The sequence below is a fragment of the Lissotriton vulgaris genome, chromosome 10 (assembly GCF_964263255.1).
Source record: "Lissotriton vulgaris chromosome 10, aLisVul1.2, whole genome shotgun sequence".
In the NCBI taxonomy this organism is placed as follows: Eukaryota; Metazoa; Chordata; class Amphibia; order Caudata; family Salamandridae; genus Lissotriton; species Lissotriton vulgaris.
Genome location: NC_141698.1, coordinates 2,862,035 through 2,883,152, shown reverse-complemented (window position 1 = coordinate 2,883,152; position 21,118 = coordinate 2,862,035). Strand labels below are relative to the sequence as shown.

At 50.4% G+C, this 21,118-nt stretch overlaps 1 protein-coding gene across 4 annotated transcripts in view; it reads right to left on the bottom strand.

The window, feature by feature from the left end:
- Nucleotides 1–21,118, bottom strand: part of KDM5C (lysine demethylase 5C) — a 466,536-nt gene that overhangs the window by 392,500 nt on the left and 52,918 nt on the right. For all 4 annotated transcript variants that reach the window (XM_086940146.1, XM_086940145.1, XM_086940147.1 and 1 more), the window contains exons 2-3: nt 12,140–12,217; nt 11,352–11,474 (exon numbers count right to left, since the gene is read on the bottom strand). In XM_086940146.1, the coding sequence (XP_086796272.1) occupies nt 11,352–11,474; nt 12,140–12,217 (201 nt within the window). The remainder of the gene's footprint in view (nt 1–11,351; nt 11,475–12,139; nt 12,218–21,118) is intronic.

Sequence of the window (21,118 nt, the reverse complement as noted above, 5' to 3'; positions counted from 1 at the left end):
ATCACAGGCCTGTTAGCGTTCTTGTGACCTGCTGTGCGTGATCTTTGCATGTCTTGTAAGATCTTGCCTTTACGAGCCAGTCGTCAAGGTAGGGGTACACGTGTATCCCCTCCCTTCGCAGATGTGCGGCCACTGCCGCGAGGAATTTGGTGAACACCCTTGGTGCGGACTTTAGACCGAAAGCCAGGGTTGTGAATTGGTAGGGATCGTTGTTCACTGTGAATCTTAGCATGTGCTTGTGCTGCCTGTTCATGGGGATGTGCAGGTACGCATCTTTGAGGTCTATGGTGGACAAGAAGTCCCCGGCCTTTATCTACGGGATGACCTCTTGTAGGGTTGTCATCTTGAATTTTTGGGTCTTTACATATTTGTTTAGGAACCATAGGTCCAGGATGGGTCTTAGGCTTTCGTCCACTTTTGGCACCAGGAAGTAGTTTGAGTAAACTCCCTTGTTCCGTTCTTTGAATGGGACTGTTTCGATGGCCTCTTTGAGGAGGAGTTCTTGAGCTTCCTTTTGGAACAATTGCAGCTCTGTTCTCAAGTGCTCTCTTCTCTTTGGCTTTCTGTTTGGTGGATTCTTTACCAGCTCTATGCAGTATCCGAACTGCATGATGTTCAGTATCCACTTGTCTGTGGTGATTTTTCTCCACTCCTGGAGAGAAAAATCTTAGCCTGCCTTCTACTGGAGTTACATGTTCCTTTGTGTCTTGTCCGTGTAGCCCTCTCCTTTTTTCCGTGCTCTTCCCCCGGAGGGTTCGAGTGGGTGAGCACCTTTTCTTGTGTGCAGTCACTTAGAGGGGGGTTGTTCACCTCCTCTCCTCTGTCCTCGTCAGTTTCCTCTTGATCGAAAGGACTGGCCCCTGTTCTCGTAGTTCCAGTTTTGCCTCTGCTGGCCCTGGTGACCTAGGTTGTCACTCTGTTGTCCCTGGTGGAACGCCTGGTGTGATTCTCCGAGCTGGTTTCCACCTCTGCCGTTCGGCCTCCGTGTAGGAGTGCCCCTTCTCATCCCCTTTAATTGCAGGGCCCCCATGGACCTTGCCGTCTCGTTGTCCTTCAGTTGTGTGAGCTTCTCATCAACTGGGGCTCCGAACAGTGTTTCACCATTGAAGGGTGTGTTCAGGATGTTGTCTGAACCTCAGCTTTGAAGCCTGAGATCCTGAGCGAGGCTTGCCTTCTCTCTGTGATGCCTATAGCCATCAGTCTGCTGGATGTTTCAGCCCCATCCAAGGCTGTCTTCAAGCACGAGTAGCAATGCTTTTCCCCTCTTCCACAAGGTGTGATGTCCTCTCACGGTATAGCTCCGAGAGGTGCTTGAGCAATTGCCCCATCTCATCCCAATGTTGGTATTGATGTCTGTTCAGGAGGGAGTTTGAGTTCGCCATCCGCCAGTGCGTTGCGGCATTTCTCTCCATTTTCCTTCCCGTTAGGTCTATCCTCCTGCTTTCCTTGTCAGGTGGAGGCCCAGATGTTGTTGGGACGTTGGCCCTTCTTCTGGCCGTCGCAGCGATTGAATCTGCTGTGACGGACCACTTGATGTAAGCCGGGTCCTGGGAGGAGAATTTGTATTTCTTTTCCGTCCTCGGCGTTACTGATCTACATGTAGCCGGGTCCTTGAAGGCTTCCTTCCCCTGGTCTGTGATACTTTTCAGCATGGGCAGGAATTGGCTTCTTGTCTGTGTGGTGAGCAATGTTTCCAGCAGGAAATCTGCTTTTGGCTTCTCCTCCTCCAGCTTAACCCCATAAGCTGCTGCTGCCTTCCTGACGACCTCATTGTATGCCCCGATGTCATCCAGTGGCGAAGGCCTCGAAGGGTATGTCTCCACAGCCTCCTCTGGGTTTTCGGCCTCGATGTCCTGCCAATCCTGGTCTTGGGCAGTCGAGGAACCTGAGCCGTAGCTTGACTGCTGTTCCCCGTAATCACTTTCTGTATAATAGAGGTCCTCTTCCTCTTCGTGCTCCGAGAGCTCCGGAATTTTTGGCGGCTCTTAGACGTCGAACTCCTCGTGCTCTTGCACCTCAGCGACGGCCGTTGCCGGCCTCGAGGGGATCTTGAAACTTCTCATTCTTACGTTGAAGTCTTTCTTTCTCTGGAGGATGTTCTCCATTTCGGCCTCGAGCCTTCTTTTCTTTCTCAGCATCTCCGCGGCCTGCTCGTCGTCGAGCGTTTCGGCTGCTCCCTTAGGCGGCGTCGTCGAAGCTTTCTTCAGCTCCTTTTCCGTCGAAGACCCTTTTTCGGGGGCTTGCTTCGACGACCTTTCCTTTTCGCCAGTCTTCGGCCTCCGGGAGTCCTTCTCGAAGGATCCGCTGGGCTCTTTTTCGGAGGATGCAGCTTCGGCTGTCGAACTTTTCGGCGCCGGTGCTCCTTTCGAGGCTTTGGACTCTGACTTTCGCAAGTCTGCCTCTGGCTTTCGAGGCCCTGTGGGAGTTTGGGGTCGTAGACTCTCCTACCTTGTCAGGCGTTTTCTTATCGGTCTCTGCGACCGTGAAGTCATCTTGACCTTCGGCGATGTTGTCCTAGTCGCCGGTGGAGAGGCCCAGTTCGTAAAGCGTCAGGGCCTGGCCCTTGCCCTGCATCGTGTGGCGAGCTGTCCTCTGCTTCTCTCGAACTCTGAGTGTCTTCGGCTTGAAGACGGAGCAGGCGTTGCAGTCTCTGCTCTCGTGGTCGATTGGCAGGCAGAGGTTGCAGACCGGGTACTGGTCCTTCTGCGCGAACTAGTGGTGGCAGTTTTTGCAGAATTTAAATGGAGTCTTGTACATCCCTGAGCTCCGGGGGCCCCCTGTGTGCGCATTCCTCCAAGGACGAAGATCTCTATGTTCTTCTCTTTCTTCGTCGTCTCTTCTCTGATGGTCTTCTCCCAATCTTCTCAGGTCTTTACCGTCGAAGAGTTGTTGTATTTCCTCCTTTTCTCCTCCAAAACTTCTGGAGCTTCACGCGACGATCCAGACCCAACGGCGGAAAAAATAATCTGAAGATGGCGCCCAAGGGTGGTAGCTTCCGCCGGAAGCATGCCGACGTCACCGAAGGTACACCAAATGGTGGGACGTAGACGCCCACCTGGGCTACGAAAAAAAAAAAAAAAAAAAACGACTACGATTCCAGACCCAACCACCAGATTGAGGAATATGCACAGCATAGTGAATCCAGAAAGATTCACTCTGCAAAACTAAGCCTTCAGAGACCCCAGGGCCAAGTAACGTGATCCCAAAGAAGGTTCTAGAACCTAAGAAGGTAGTCGACCCGAAAAAGGCGCACAGCCGAAAGGAGTCGACCCGAAGAAGGCAGTCGACCCAAAGAGCGCCAAACCAAAGAAGGCCGTCGAGCAAAAAGGCGCCGAACCTAAAAAGGCAGTCGAGCCAAAGAAGGCCACCGAGCCAAAGAAGGCCACCGAGCCGAAGGGCGCCGACCCAAAGAAGGCCGTCGAGCCAAAAAAGCCCGCCGTGCCGAAGGTAGTCGAACCAAAGAAGGTCGCCGACGTAAAGGGTGCTGTATCGAAGCCTGTGATTCAGCCGGAGAAGGCTATCGAACCAAAGACAAGTGCTCCAAAAAGACCTGTCGATCCGAAAAAGCCATCGACTAGACAAAGGACAGTCAACCAAAAAAACCTGTCGAGCATAAGAAGCGTGTCGAACCGAAAAACCCAGTCAATCCGAAATCACTTGTCGACCCGAACAAAGGGTCCGAGCCGAGAAAAAGCAATAAGGTACCGAAAGTCGTCGAAACAGAAGGTGTTATCGACCCAGAGGCAATAGTCGATCCAAAACAGACTAAGCCGAAGAAGTTAAAGACACAGCCACGGACAGTGGAAGAAGAACTCTTCCATCCAGATCCATCAGACGACCAGGCAAAAATATATATTAATCCTGAGACTGGTAAAGTCACAATCCTACACAGAAAGAAGAGACCACCGGACACGGACTCTCATTCTCCCATTCCTCTAAAGGAGAAGTACTTTGGGACTTCTCCCTCTAGACCCTTCATTCCTTTGTATCCCACTATGCCTACTATGCCTTTTGCTCCTTACTCTCCTTCTCACTATGGGGACAGTGAGGGCGACACAGGGGAAGATCCTCAGCATGATTATGACTATCCAGAGGATCCCAACCCTCAAAATGAACCATGGGGAGAGCCAACTGACCCATATGACACGCATCCCATCCCTGACGTCTCCTCATACCCAACAAAGCGGTCACCTACTGACAACACCATTGTCTTCAACCAACTAATAGACAGGGCAGCGCAGAACCACAATGTAGACATGCACAATGACCCTATAGACAAAGACTTCTTATTTGCCACTTTCCCTACTTCTGACTTTTTTCTCCGAACACTTCCTATGCTAAAGGGGGGATTAAAACACGCGCCTGATATATTTAAAGATACATCTGGGGCACGCGTAATCAATCCCAGGATTGAAAAGAAATGTAGAGCAGCCCCTACAGACCCTACCTATATCAGAGGTCAGTTACCATTAGACTCTCTGGTAGTGGCTAATGCACGCAAAAGGGCCAACTCACAGACAACAGGGAAGGCTCCTCCTCCTGATAGAGTCCAAAATACTAGAGGCCTCGGGTAAAAGGGTAGCATCACAGGCCTCCAATTCATGGAGAATTGCGAATACACAAGCTCTGCTTGCTCGTTACGACAGAGCACACTATGACCAGCTTGAAAGCCTAATGCAACACCTGTCTGAGCCTTTTAAAGCCCAAGCTAATGACCTCATACAGGAGGGAAAATGTATTACAAACGCCTTCATCAAATGTGCGCTTGACGCAGCAGACACTGCAGCCAGGTCTATTAACACTAGTGTTTTACTACGACGACATGCATGTCTGCGTATTTCGGGCTTTAAGAACGAGGTGCAGTCCACCATTCTTAACCAACCAGTCAATCAAGACTTCCTTTTTGGCCCTGCAGTCGACACCATTTTATACAAAATGAAGATCGACACAAACTGCAAAATCAATAGGTGCATTGCAGTTTCAGCAACACAGGTTCCTTTCGACGCTCCTCATACAGAGCAGCTACACGAGGCAATACTTCCCAGACCTCATCTACATACAAAAGCAACACCCAAGGTTCCTTTAACAAGAACTCCAACAGAGGAGCTTATAGGGGCAACAACAACAAGGGAAGAGGACGTGGAGGCAATAATACCAGAGCCTCCACTGCCACAAAACAGTGACTTCATCATGCTACCTCCGGACCACCTAACACTGGTCGGAGGCAGACTCCAACAATTCCTACCTGTCTGGAACACAATTACCACGGACAGGTGGGTGAGACAAATTATCCATTATGGTTATTGCCTAGAACACACCTCTACCCTCACCAAACATACCACCCAGACACTGTCCTATGTCCAAAGAACACATCACCCTGCTACAACAAGAGGTGAAATGCATGCTGGAAAAGGGGCGATAGAGCCAGTCCCTTTCCAACACCAAGGGACAGGAGTATACTCCCTATACTTCCTTATTCCCAAGGATGGTTCACTCAGACCAATATTGGACCTCAGACCCCTAAATCAATACATACTGTCAGAACACTTCCATATGATCACACTACAGCATGTGCTCCCGTTGCTACAGCAAGCCGACTTCCTAGCAACATTGGACCTCAAGGACGCGTATTTTCACATACCCATCCATCCAGCTCGCAGAAAATCTCAGGTTCACAATAGAAGGTCAACACTATTAATTCAAGGTTCTCCCCTTCGGGGTGACCACGGATCCAAGAGTGTTTACAAAATGCTTAGCGACAGTAGCTGCACATCTCAGGAGGCAACACATCCATGTGTTCCCGCACCTAGACGATTGCCTGATACAAGCAAAATCGTACCAACAGTGTGCAAGAGACACGTCTCAAACACTTCAGCTGCAACACAGCCTAGGGTTTTCTATGAACTACCCAAAATCGCATCTACAACTGTCCCACACACAATAATATCTGAGAGCTACTATAGATACCTCAGTAGCAAAGGTATACCCAAACTTAGCAAGGATAGCCAGCATGCAGATGCTCATTCGCAAATTTCTGCCACAACACTCTTACAGCTCGAGTCTTCATGCAGCTCATAGGCATGATGGCCTCCTGCATATTCATTGTCCCCCATGCCAGTCTTCAAATGCGTCCATTGCAAGAAAGCCTAGCACGGCAGTGGAACCAAGCTCAAGGACAACTAAAAGACCTAGTGTTGGTAGACAGTCGCGCTCACAACTCTCTGCAGTGGTGGAACCCACAAAACCTTTCCAAGAGGCGACTGTTCCAAGAGCCGGTTCCACAACTAGTTCTAACAGCGGACGCATCACTGACAGCCCACCTCCTTCACTACACAGTACAAGGGCTCTGGACAATCAAGCAAAAGAAACTGCATATCACCCAACTAGAGTTGCTAGCGATATTCCTAGCCCTGAAAGCATTCCAAAAACACTTGTACAGCAAGACTGTTGATCCAGACGGACAACAGGACAGCAATGTACTATATCCAGAAACAGGGAGGAACACACTCCACAGCTGTCCCACGTGGCACAGAGCATATGGAAGTGGGCAATTCTAAAAGATATCTTTCTCCTGGCAGAATACCTCCCAAGGAAAGAATCAAATAGCAGACCTGCTCAGCCGGCACAGCCACCAACTACACGAATGGGAGATTCATCCCCAAGTTCTCCAACCATTCTTCAAGCAGTAGGGGCACACGGAGATAGACCTGTTTGCCACAAACGAAAACTCAAAATGCCATTACTTTGCCGCCAGGTTCCCACATCAGTTGTCACAAGGCAATGCGATATGGATGAACTGGTCAGGCAAATTTGCGTACGCTTTTCCCCCAGCACCACTGATTCCGCTGGTAGCACGCAAACTGCGGCAGCAGTCACTCACACTGATCCTAGTTGCTCCCACATGGGCGAGCCAGCCATGGCACACAACGTTCCTGGATCTTTCAGTAGTTCCTCATCAAAGGCTGCGCCTCGCACCCCATCTTCTAACTCAGAACCATGGAGAAATCAGACACTCAGATCCCAATCAGATGAACCTAGCGATCTGGCTCCTGAAGTCTTAGAGTTCGGATATCTTAACTTGCCTCCAGACTGCATGAACATTATCAAAAAGGCAAGACGGCCAACTACTAAAGCATGCCATGCAGCTAAATTGAAAAGATTTGTTATTTACTACACAGTAAACAATTTAACCCTTAGATGCTTCCATACAGAACATTATATGTTACCTGCTGCATCTTCAAAGATGCAACCTAGCATACTCTTCCATAAGACTACACCTCGCTGCTATAGCAGCATACCTTCAAAACAGGCAACACCTTTCACTGTTTAGAGTACCAGCAATAAAGGCTTTTATGGAGGGTCTTAAAAGGGTGATGCCTCCAAGACACCCACCTTCCCCAGTCTGGAATCTAAATATAGTACTTACCAGACTTATGGGACCTCCTTTCGAACCTCCGTGGCTGTCTCTTTAACTTCTTCGGCTTAGTCGGTTTTGGATCGACTATTGCCTCTTGGTCGATTACACCTTCTGTTTCGACGACTTTCGGTGCCTTATTGCTTTTTCTCGGCTCTGACCCTTTGTTTGGGTCGACGAGTGATTTCGGATCGACTGGGTTGTTCGGTTCGACACGCTTCTTGTGCTCAACAGGTTTTTTCGGTTGACTGTCCTTTGTCGAGACGATGTTTTTTTCGGATCGACCGGTCTTTTTGGAGCACTTGGCTTTGGTTTGATAGCCTTCTCCGGCTGGATCACAGGCTTCGAAACGGCACCCTTTACGTCGGCGACCTTCTTTGGTTCGGCTACCTTCGGCACAGCGGGCTTTTTTGGTTTGACGGCCTTCTTCGGGTCGGCACCCTTCGGCTCGGTGGCCTTCTTTGGCTCAACGGCCTTTTTAGGTTCGGCGCCTTTTGGATAGACTGCCTTCTTTGGTTCGGCGCTCTTTGGGTCGACGCCTTTAGGCTGTACGGCATTTTTCGGTCCGACGCCCTTCGGGTCAACAACCTTCTTGGATTCTAGAACCTTCTTTGGGATCACGTTACTTGACCCTGGGGTCTCTGAAGGCTTAGTTTTTGGTTTCGGAGCCGAGCCGGACGGCGGGGCTGGCGAATGTTTCTTCGGATTTGGCTAAGGCCTTTTGGCGATGCCTCGACCGGAGCCTTCGGTAACGGGGTAATCTGTGTCGGTGGCAGTGTACTCACGATTTGCCCCGGTGGGATAACGTCGTCGGAGTCAGAGTAGTCCTCGACGGTGACTATCTCTAGGTCCGAATTTCAGCTTCTGGAAGTTCTTGGTCATCATTGAAGATGTTGTCTGGTTCTGGTGCCTGTCGCTGCATCTCTTGCCTAGCGGCCCGTCTAATCCGGATGGTTTTCTTCGAACGGAATTGGGCACAGGCTGGGCAGGTTTCTTCCTTATGGTCTGGTGATAGGCACTTGTTGCATACTGAGTGTTTGTCAGTATGCAGGAACTTGGAGTGGCATTGTTGGCATCTTTTGAACGGGTTCCTTTCCATCGACAGCAGGCCCACGTGGGTCGAAAAGGCCCAACGGCCCGCGTCGACGACCGGTTCGAGATGGAAAGTTCGATCGAGTCAATGGGTACCGAGCAAAAACCATACCATCGAAGGCCTTTTGGCTTTTACAAAAGTTTTGTTTTGATTCCGAAGTTGGGAGTATATGAATAACATCCGAACCCAATGGCGGAAAAAAAACAATCTGAGGATGGAGAAGATGCTCATGCGCACTGTAGTCTAGGGGAGGAGTCACCTATCTTGTGATACTTCGATGACTCTTCCAGGACAACAAGGTGCAATCATCCGGATCCAACATAATGCACAGATATGAATTCAGCAGCCCACATGCCTCGAACATATAGCTAATGGAAAGCGTCCTCCCTGAAGTGTAGAGCAGTGCCATGAGAGGTCAACGAGTGTCGGTCCGACCGCAGTATGACCGTACCGCGTGACCCATGTGCCGCCTGCAGAAGACCGTTGTAGCACTAATTCTACATTTTGGTTCTAGGGCATTTTAACTTTGTTGTTCCTGCCAGATACAAAGTGAAGATCCTGTGTAATTCAGTGCCCTCGTTACCTTTTTTGTGGGTTTTGGTGCTGGTCACTTCGCTGCCCCGCTGGTGCACACGACTGGGCACCCCACCTTGTGTGCTATCTGCAGGGTCTCTGCCCTCTGATCACTGGTTTAGGTTTCTGGAGTGGCAACAAACAGATGCTGCACCAGAATTCCACGGAAATTCTTTCCTAGCTCTCCCACGTCGACGTCAGAATAGCACGGCTCCGCTCGCGACACCGTATGACATCGGAGCCATACAAGGACCTAGTCGATGTGCTGACGTCAGTTCCACTCATTTTTTCCGAGGCAAACAGGCGGACGGACATTTTCACATGTATACATAGCATAATAAATATTTAAAGCAAATTGGGTGCCGTGGATTATCGCCGATGTGGATGACAGATTGTGGATTTATTGGGTCTCGCTAACCCTCCACGGCCCGCTGTCGCTGGAGGCTCGGGTTGAAGCGAAAACGTGCGTTGGAGTGAGTGTATGTATATATATATATTATTTTTTTTCAGTGAAAAAACAAAAAAAAGTTTCAGGCACGTTATAGTTAGAAATTAGCATTTAAAAAAACCTTAGAAATTCACTGAAAAAACCATAGGTTTCAGGGATCAGTGATGCCACTGACAATGTCATGAGTGATGTAATATGTGACATCAGCAGCAGTGCATAGCGGGCGCAAGTTATAGTTAGCTAAACTAACTATAACGGGGGAAGTTCTATGGTTTTGTACGGGTGAAATGTCCAACTAACTATAACGCCCCTGAAACCTATGTTTTTTCAGTGAACATACATACATATAAAGACAGGTTTATGCTGACAATACACCTCATACTTTCGGCTTAAAGAATTGGACCCTTTGTCTGTGTACAGACCAGAGTGCTCGTCGGCACTCCATTTGTATTTCCATTGATTTCACCGGCTGCTCCGCCAGCAGCGAGCCACCCCAAGGAAGGCGAGGGATCTCTTGTGTTTGGGATAGATAGATCGAGATACACACACACACACACACACACACACATGTTTGGAATAAACAGGCTCACTATTTTTTCAGTTCAAGGACTAACCTTCCTCTAGGACAAACTATCGGGTTTCTTATAAAACCCTCACCCACCAGGGTTTCCCCTTGGGGCATGCTTCATCATAGGGTACATCTCGCTCTGCTGCGGAACGAGGCGGGCTACGACCTATGAAATACGCAGGAGCACTTAGGGTGTATTTTAATGGTAAAGGAGATGTGCAGTAATAGGAGTAGAGAGGTTTTAAGGAGAGTGAGATTAAAAATACCTGCCCTATTAGGTAAACCACTATTTATTCTGACCTCGAGTCGTTGTGTTTAAAAACAAGGGGGAGAAAGGAAAGGCTCTATTGCGCCGGCCTTTCTAAAGCCAACATGTTTTACCCACGCCCCATCAGCTTTTCATCGGCACGAGGGGAACTAACCCCCTGGTACTACTCGTGTTGTACTAATCGAACGCACAATGCATATGCCAAACCGTAATATTTTAGCATGGTTACCTGTAAACCGTCAACTCAAAGTTGATGGTAGCAGAGTCTCAAAAAGGAAGGGGTGGGGACCCCACCCCCTTGGAGGGTTGTTCGAAAATAGTTTAGGAGCAGGAAGAGGTCCAAGAAATCCCTGCCCACTCATACAAATTAAAACTCAAGTTTCCATTTCTTTTCCTTCAATCTTTTTAAATGCATCCAGTTTCTTTAATGGTCTGCTGACCCCAGCAGGCGAATATTTCAGCCAATTGTACGAGGTCAAAAATGGAGACCTACCGCCTTAATAGTCATGAGGTAGGTCTATTTGCAATCCACTAGGACTCGCTAAATGAAACTCTAGTTTCATACATTAGGACTAGCCATTTCCTAATAGTGATTCCCCCCCAAAAAAGTCACTATTCCTAATCTTTGTACATCGGGCTCAATATTAATAAGAGCGCGTCTCTTCATTCCAGGCGCAGTGATCGGGAGGAGTGATAGACGCGAAAGCAGGGCCATTGTGCCTCTTGTATCTAAAGGGAAGGGATATCAACAGGACCTGAACAGCTGGGCCCTGAAGTTTAAACAAGGTGGACCCAGTTTCCATGTTACTAGTTACAACACTGTAATAATCTATGACAACTTGTGAAATAATTCAACACCGCACAGCTCTGTCATCTGAACCACAACAGCTCAGCTACTTCAGGTCATTTTGTAACCATCTCGAGCTGTTCATCAAGCGCTTTGAGTAGAGCACACATTACAAAATGTGTTTATTGAGAGGAACTTACCTTGCTCAGGCTGTACAGGTCCAGGATTCGCCTCTCCACATTGGGAATTTTCAGTGACGAGCCCTGAATTTCCCAAAACTTTGCAATCTGGTCGAGGTAGTTCAACTTGACTCTAGTTTCAGCCTACAGAGAGCAAAAACAAAAAATGTGTTATGAGTAGGTCCCAAGGCAGAGCAGGGAGGAAGCAGGGCATTATGACATATCTTCAAAAAGAAAGTCTCTGGTAACAGAGTACAGCCCCAAAAGTTTGCTACAGAGATTGCACCGTGGTATGGGCAGACTGTCTTACTCTATGGAAAGCGCCATCTGTCCTCTGCTCAAGACCTGGAAACACCTAAAATGAGGTCACACACTATTCTGCGCTTTGGCCTGCGCCATGACAATTTCACTGTGCCCTGCAAGCTTATTTAAATGGGTCTAGCTCTGCTCAGCATGAAACTGACTCCGGACAGAGCCCTTTCCTGCAAAGGCCAGCCTCTCACCAAGCTGGCTCTTCAAACTCCAGCCCTTACCTGTAATGCTAGTCGAAGAGAAAACACTTGCCGACTCTTTGTCTCTCCTACTCTTGCACTGCTCTACCCCCAGCAGATGCTCTATCCCAGCTGCACACAGTGTCTCTCCTCTATGCTTCCACAGGATACACACGGCCCTACAATGCTTGTCTGGTGCTGGCCCTTCTAGGGCTGCTTTCCTTCTATCACGCTGACTGACCAAGAACAATCATCTGGAACAACAGCACCCTCCTTCACAAACAATCATTGGTAGGGTAAGCTCCTGATGCCACTTACCTCCAACTCATTGAGTCTTTGAATGCGTGGCGTGAAACGGAAGTGATCCACCTCCACCGCGAAGGGCGGCTGCCAGTCCTGGAAGAAAGGAGGCTACAATCAGAAGTCAACCCAGTGAAGACAGAGGTGAGAGATGTCAAGACATGCATGGAACCCCTTGTGTGTCAGGAGCACAAAGACACGCTCCCCAGTAGACCCACCAACAAGTGCACACAGAGGACGCCAGTGCAGAGAGGTGTGCAGTGAACACTTCAGTCCCCTTGACCACCCCCTGCACCCCACAGCCTGACCCAATGCCAAATAGAGTAAGTGCAGCATCTGAACACCATTAGACGTTGGCAGACAACAGGCAGGAGGAGAGACCACACTTACCCAGCGCAAACTGGATGGCAGCACACGCGAAACCTCACACCAATCTACACTACAAGCAACCTCAGTGAAGACCAGCATGGAATACCCAGGCCATGAGGGTCAACTGCTGAACTCAAGTTCACATTAGTAAGCAATAGATACAGGGAAAAGTGTGCAGGACTCATCCTTGTGAAAACGATGGGCAACAGGCGGCGAAACCACCATATTAACTGACCAGGCACCCCTGCAGGTGAACTGCAGCACAGAAAGGTGGGCGACAAGCAAGCGAACCTCTATGTAATTGGATGGCAAACACACATGAAGCACAGCTTCAAAAACTCAGACAGGACATTGACTGCATTTCATTAACATTCCAGAGAGGATTTACAAATCTTTTATCAAGGTCACAGAAGGCTCCCCTTGTTCTGGTCATAGCATCAAACCAAAAGCTACTCAAAGGTCCCCACAATTAAACAGGCAAATATTCCTAGTGGCCCTGGCAACGATTTAATATCTTGACAGGATATTTCCCTTATTGAAGAGTAATTTTAGAAAGTTTGTTGAAGGCAACCACCGTCGCAAGCAGAAGCAAAGCCACAGGCGCAAGTAGAAGCAAAGCCACCGTCGCAAGAAGAAGCAAAGCCACCGTCGCAAGAAGAAGCAAAGCCACCGTCGCAAGAAGAAGCAAAGCCACCGTCGCAAGAAGAAAGGTAAGCCACCGTCGCAAGAAGAAGCAAAGCCACCAGCGCAAGTAGAAGCAAAGCCACCGTCGCAAGAAGAAGCAAAGCCACCGTCGCAAGAAGAAGCAAAGCCACCGGTGCAAGTAGAAGCAAAGCCACCGTCGCAAGTAGAAACAAAGCCACTGTCGCAAGTAGAAGCAAAGCCACCGTCGCAAGAAGAAGAAGCAAAGCCACCGTCGCAAGAAGAAGCAAAGCCACCGTCGCAAGAAGAAGAAGCAAAGCCACCGTCGCAAGAAGAAGCAAAGCCACCGGTGCAAGTAGAAGCAAAGCCACCGTCGCAAGTAGAAACAAAGCCACTGTCGCAAGTAGAAGCAAAGCCACCGTCGCAAGAAGAAGAAGCAAAGCCACCGTCGCAAGAAGAAGCAAAGCCACCGTCGCAAGAAGAAGCAAAGCCACCGGTGCAAGTAGAAGCAAAGCCACCGTCGCAAGTAGAAACAAAGCCACTGTCGCAAGTAGAAGCAAAGCCACCGTCGCAAGAAGAAAGGTAAGCCACCGTCGCAAGAAGAAAGGTAAGCCACTGGTGCAAGAGTAAAGCCACCTGTGTCCCAGCGCTGTGAAAACACCCAAGGGTCTGACAAGGAGCGGAGTCAGAAGCAGACCCATCCCACTCTTGGGCTTAGACTCAATGCGTTCCACCAGGAGCCGGACTATCACATCTGGCAGTAAGATACCCTAGACCTCCGAGGTCAACACAGATTAAGGGTCTGAACCACCCACTGAACAGGCAAAGAAGATCCCTGTCCCTGCTCAAGCCTGAACTTTCAAGACTGGACTACTCTATTGAAGTGGACACCAGAAAATATTGGGTGAGGAAGATAGAAGCAAGAGAATAAATTGTGCAGAACGAGTCTACATCTAAATAACCAGCTCATGTCATCAATCAAGGGTTTTTGTAGGGTGGCTACTCACCCGTGAGGGTCTCAAGGAGTGTCGCTTTTATCTGGCTCTCTCTGGAGCAGAGATTTACATTGTTCAATCTCACTAATAATAATAACGACACCAGCAACTTCACATTAGCAGCATGTCAAAAGAGCTGTGTGCCTGGTCACTGTACTAGCCATCAACCAGGCACCATTTCAAAACACAAGCGAGAAGTGGGAGAAGACATGAACAGGTACCAAAAACTACAGTGGAAGCCCCTTCTTACCCTTGCATTACCCCATCACTTGACTAAATAGAAACACTCAAGGATTTGGGGCCAGATGTGCGACCCGATTTTGCATGCGCAAACAGGTTTGAGACATGTTTATGACATGGTCGTACATCTGGCTCTAACAAAGCAAATCTTACTTAACAGCAGCTCTGCCTCTGGTAAAATCTTACAAGCCTAAGCACCACCTGTCAAGCTAAAGCCATCGCGCCTACATGCAACCACGAGAGATCAAGGAAGCACCAGATACCAACACTAAAGAACATTTTATTTAATAAGAAAAAAGGTAGACAATAAGAAATAAACTGACAAAACATGGGCTTTTCAGCAGCACAAAAAGACCGGTATAGCCAGCATCTTCGCTATCAAAGTGATCACCCAACAAAGCTGTGGCCAAGTACTCTCAGGTACCAAATTATATAGGGTGTGGGGGCTTAGAATGAGGAGACTGTATTAAGTTCGCACAAAGAGGAGGAAGGCACAAAATTGAACTGTGAAGGAACAACCACAGACCAATGCCTCTGCGAAGACGGCTAAGACAACGGCAGGGACAGCCAGATGTTGCTCTATCTCCTCCAGAACCACAATCCTTTGAGATGCCAGTATGTTGGGATTTTCTTCTTTCCATCTGCAGTAGGAAGATATTTCAGTCTTCCCACCTGTAGCATCATGATGTGTTTGGTTAACAGCTTTTGGAACAGAAGGGTTACTTCAGGTTTATGTTTTGTAAAGCGCCTGGTTGCCCGAGGGCTTCCCAGCGCTGCTGAGTGCAGTCCTGCTTGCTATGATCATAAGGAACTTAAAGGGGAACAGCCAAGTCTTTAGATTTTTCTTATAAGAGATTTTGTTCGGCAATGATCTGAGGTGAAGTGGGAGGAGATTCAACAGCCTCTGAAGCGGATAAACAAACAACCTTCCTCACCATCTTGCCCTTTTGGCTCTGGTTGTCCTGAGGAGCTGCAGCTTGGAGGATCTTGGTGTCTAGTCGGGTGTACCTAGATATCAGTTGTCTGAGCTTTAGTGGCTCTTCTTTGTTTATGACCCGGTGGGCATTGCAGAGGGATTTAAACTGGATTCTGGCTTCGATTGACAACCAGTGAAGCAGTTTAAGCGATTCTTTTACTGATACGTGTTTTTTTTTTAAATAAAAGCCTGGCTGCCGCATTTTGCACGACTTAGAGACTTTTTGTAACATATTGGAGAGCCCACACAAAGCGTTGCCGTAGTCCAGGTGTGAAACTATAAGGGAATGAATAACTTTTTTTTTCAAATGATTGGGATCAGTTCAATAATCTTCCTGATCATTTTAAGTAGCGAGAAGCAAATTCCTGATCATTTCTTGGTTTGATAGTCCATTGTGAGCGTATCCTCCAGCCCAATTCCCAGATTTTTTACGACCTGTTTGGGTACAGTCATTCGGCCACTGAATCGGGGGTTTGTGTATGGCAAGGTTTCCCAGTATCATAAGCTCAGTTTTTTCTCCGTTTAGCTTCAAGCCACCGTTTGAAATCGTTACCCGCCTTCGAGACAATGAATGAGCCGGTGGTTTCCTGAATTGGGGCCATTTGTCAGACACAACCAGCTGGGTGTCGTATGATAGGACACAGTTGATATGTCAAACTCCTGCACTATGTTGGCGAGCTGTCGCACATAAATGTTAAATAGTGTAGGGCTAAGAGGCAGGCCCTCCAATCATAGGACTGATCCAACAAGGACACCAATAACTAGATATGCCTTTGCGGGGGGCGGAGCTTGCTGGCGTCCATGCAAGACGTGTGAGTGCTGAGCTCCTCGCCTGAGCCCCTTTAATATCCATCAAACTGATCCTTTTTGGCACCTCGCGGTCTCCAGCGAGAGCGGAATTTGCTTCTACGACCCCTGGAGCTGCTGGGGGCACCTTTCCTGATCGAAATCGGTGGTGGCATCGATCACCGGACCGGCGGTGTTTGGAGTTGCGGACCAGGCCGCAATCCGCGGACTATCCTTGGGGGCTGCCTGCCCTGCGTAACGCGACGTGCGGCGTGAGGTTCCTGCGTGGCCCCGTCCTGCCGGACGACCCACTACCCTGTGCGGTTTCTGGACCGGTCATCACCAGTGCCAGTTCACTGTGGCCCCTCTGCCTCGTGTGTGTTTGCTGCGACCCCTTGGTGGAGACCTGGGGCTCCCTGAAGTGACCTACTGGCTGGACCGCGGGAAGTAGCGCCCTACTGCTGCCGGTTGACGGGCTCCACCGCAACTCGGATTGCCCCGAGGACTGGAAAGACACTGGTATTGGGCCGTGTGCTTCTGTGTGTACTGGCGCTTCTCGACACCCCGCGGTGTGCCCTGCACCGTAGTGTGACACTGGAGTTTGGGCTTCTCCCCTTGGACTAGTCTGTGCCACGAGGCTCGCGGCCGCCATCTTTGGCCGTCGTCCCCTGCTTTGCTCCGGACTGCTTCGCGGAGTTTGCTCCCCTGGCTCTTCTCCTACGTCGAGCCACCTCTTGCTCTTTGCTTGCCATATCTTCTGGGACCTCTGCCATGGTGAAAGGAGACAGAAATCAACCGAAGCTCACGTTCGACCAGCGGAGGCCGAAGGGCGCGGAGAATGCTCCTCCGGAAACATCAGCGCAGGCGGCGGAGGGCTCGCTCTGTGCGGACATTCGTGAGATGCTAGGCGCCATGGAGAAAGGCCTGCAGGACAGTATGTCGGCGATCGGCTCGAAAATCGACGCCTTATCATTCCGTATGGACCGGATGTCCGAAAGGGTGGACAAACATGCGGAACGTTTGGACATGGCGGAGCGTAGGCTGACGGAGGCAGAGGAGGCCCAAACGGAGTGGGATAGGGACCGTAAGCACTTCGGCCGTCTTCTCCAGGTCATACAAGACAAAACGGAGGATTTGGAAGCGCGCTCGCGGCGCTCCAACATCCGCATCACGGGGGTTGCGGAATCCACCAACACCGGTAAGATGGAACTGTTTGTCGAGAAGCTGCTTCACAAGCTCCTGGGGGAGGACGTCTTCTCCCCCATGTTTATTGTTGAACGGGCACATCGCACTCTCGGACCCCAGCCGCAGCCTGGCCTCCCGCCGAGACCAATCATCGCAAAACTTTTGAATTACAGGGACCGCGACCTGGCCCTCCGTCTGGCGCGAGAGAAGGGGGAATTGCAGTTTGAAGGAATGAACATCTCCCTCTATCCTGACTTCACTGCTAGGGTGCAGGAGGAGCGAAAGCGGTTCGCTCCCTACAAGAAACAGATGCGAGACATGGGGCTCGACTACGCCATGCTATACCCGGCGAGACTTCGGATAAATAAACAAGGACATTCGCATTTTTTCACCGACCCGGCTGATCTGAAAAAGTCGCTTAAGGAATGGGCCAAAGAACAGCGCAACAACCCGAGGGGTCAGCGTCCGGAGGATGAGGAGGCTAGATCTTCGGAGGGCCAAGGCTGAACTGTCTCACGCTGCGTGGCTTGGCTTGGCTATTTTACTGTCACTGTATGTATTGGATTCCAGTTTTTGATATGACTCTCCTTTGCCTTCACGACATGTTGGTTTGTGCCCCTTAATCTGCCTGGTTCGGGGTGGTGCCACATAATGGGGCTCGAACTTTTGCTGTTCTTCCTTGGTTGTCGGAAGGGTGCCCCCGATGGTATGTAGGGACTGATTATTCGCCACTCTGCTTGTTCTATTGCTGGGGCGTGGGTGGGGTGCCGAACGCTATGGGGGTAGGGCTGGGAGCACCGACTGTTTCTGGCCTTTGTTGGAGTATATTGTTGTCTGGCCAGTACCTCTGCCCCTGCGCTTTCGGCTTTTCGACCCTCTAGGGGGTCCTGGGTTTGTAGTGGGGTGTTTCGGGTGGGTTCAGGGTGGGTAGTGCTAAGCTCTGTCTGACCGGGTTGGGGTTGGTCGGCTGTGGGTGGGTGGCTGTTGGTTGTGCTTGTGTATTCTTGCTGCCATGCTGTTTGGGGTTCAGGGTTTGCCGGGTGGGGGGTATGTTTTTGCCGACTACTGCACTGTGTCTGCCACGCTGTCTGCTCTGCAACATTTTCCTTCTAATCTACCATGTCGACTGTTGAATCATTGAATGCGGAGTGCTCCCCGAGCTCCCTGCGATTACTGTCCTGGAATGTAAGGGGGCTCAACGATTTCCGCAAGCTCAGGAAGGTCTTAGCCTATTTGCATCGACATCACATTGACCTTGCGTTACTGCAGGAAACACATTTGCCACTATCCAGCCCTATGTTACAGGTGAGGGGCCTTGGCCCCGCTTGTGTCGCTGCGGGGTTCACGACACACGCTAGGGGGGTGCTCATATGGGCTAATCCCAAATCCCGTTTGTCACTGACCCGACTGGCGGTAGACCCTGAAGGGAGGTTTGTGGTTGCGCGCTGTGTTGGAAAGGATCATGATCTTCTGCTGGTGAATGTGTATGGCCCAAATTACGACTCCCCGGAGTTCTATGCTTCGCTTGCTGACAGTTGCAGGCAGTTTGTGGGCGCTAGAATGCTGTGGGGGGGGGACTTTAACTTAGTGCTGAACCCGGACCTTGACAGATCTGCGGGCCCCCCTAGGTCCCCTGCTGCTTCTGCGTCCCTCCTTTTGTCGGAATGTGTGAAACTTGATTTGCTTGATGTGTGGCGACATAGACACTCGGGGCGGGGTGGGTTCACTCACTACTCGGCCTATCACAACATTCACACACGTATAGATTATTGGTTTGTTTCCCGCTCTTTGCTAGATATGGTGAAAGCCTGCACGGTTTTCCCGCGCACGCTGTCTGATCACTCGCCCTTGCTCTTGCAACTGGTGGCTCCTCCCAGGAGGATCCCCCCCTTCACGTGGAGGTTCCCCCCGTACTCCCTCTTAGATGAGGTTTTCAGAGGGGAACTCGCCGAAGACATAGAGACCTATTTCGCGACCAATGTGGGCTCAGTGGACAGCGTCCAAGTTCTCTGGGACGCTTTTAAAGTTTTCATCAGAGGGATGACTATGGCGAAACACTCTGGGGTGCTCAAGGCTATCAGGCGACGCCTGCAAGTGCTCGAGACTCAGCTCTCTAGCCTGGATAATCAGGCGGTAGACACGGGGGACGCAGCCAATATGGTCACGCTTAAGTCCCTGCTAGATGAATTTCAGGAGGAGGCGGACAGGGAAATTAAGCATATGGGCAAATACGCGACGGCGCGTGTGTATGGGGAACGGGAGCGGCCTGGTGCACTCCTAGCCAAACTTATGCGCAACAGTAGGCCCCCATTGGTTATCGAGGAGTTGGAGACGGCTACTGGGGCGGTGGTTACGGAGGAGCAGGACATCTTGGCGGAATTTCATGCCTACTACACTGCCCTCTACTCCTCGAGGGACGCACGCCTTGAGGACGAAATAGACGACTACTTGAGCTACATCCGAATGCCCTTCCTAGCTGACTGGCAGAGGGAGTTTCTAATGGCCCCCATTCAGAAAGAGGAGATAACGGAAGCGCTGGAGGGCATGAAATCTGGTAGCGCTCCTGGTGCGGACGGTCTCACGGTGTCCTTCTATAAGGCCTTCCAGGAGCAACTGGTCCCGTACTTGATGCTCTTGTTCGATGACATCTGCCAGCAGGGCAGCATGTCGAAATCCATGAGAGAGGCGTTGCTTATTACCATCCCGAAACCTGGCAAGCCCCCGAATCAGTGTGGCTCCTACCGGCCGCTATCGCTGATAAATGTGGACGCGAAGCTGTATGCTAAAGTTCTTGCGACTCGTTTGGCGTTGCTGGTTCCGGATCTGGTTGCCCCGGAGCAGGCGGGATTTGTCCCCTCACGCAATCTCACTTATAATATTCGCACGGTCCTGGGCACAATCCAGCATGTCAAACACGAACACAAAGCGGTGGCCATCTTCTTGGATATGGAGAAGGCCTTTGACTCCGTTGAGTGGCCGTTTATGCTGAGAGTCCTCCGTAAATTTGGCCTAGGAGAGCCGTTTTTGCAAATGTTGAGCGCCCTATACTACAAACCTACTGCGAGGCTAAAGATAGGTAGCCTGGTCACTGCTCCCATCGATATTGGGAGGGGCACACGTCAAGGCTGCCCCCTCTCTCCCCTGCTGTATGCCTTGGTAGCGGAGCCGCTCGCCTGCGCTATACGAGAGTACCACCGGTTTGAAGGGATCAACTTCCCGACGTACCAGATCGGTATCTCCACTTATGCGGACGACACTCTGCTATATGTTCGGGACCCGGAGACTAATCTCTCTGCGGTGCTACGGGAGGTGGTTAGGTTCGGGGCTCTTTCTGGTCTTCGCGTCAACTGGAATAAGTCAGTAGCGTTGCCCCTGACGCCGGTGACGCTCCCTTTCGACTCGGAGTACCCCTTGCAATGGACCACGGATGCTATCCGCTATTTGGGGATACGCATACATACGGACCCGGAAGTCCTGATACGCGAGAACTATGGTGTGGCCTACTCCAAACTGGTAGACGACGTCGAAGTGTGGTCTAGGCTCCCGCTTTCGCTCATGGGCAGGATTGCGCTCATGAAAATGGTGGTACTCCCCAGGTTCCTCTTCCTCTTTGTGAATATTCCAGTAGTCCTCTCCAAGGCTTTCTTCCGGCAACTCACCCAAACACTCGTCCGCCTGGCGTGGGGGGGCAAACAGCCGCGGGTGCAGTGGCAAACACTCACCCTTCCGTACGACCAGGGAGGCCTTGGGGCACCGGATCTGGAGCGATACTACAGACTTGCTCAGGGCGCACACCTGCATACT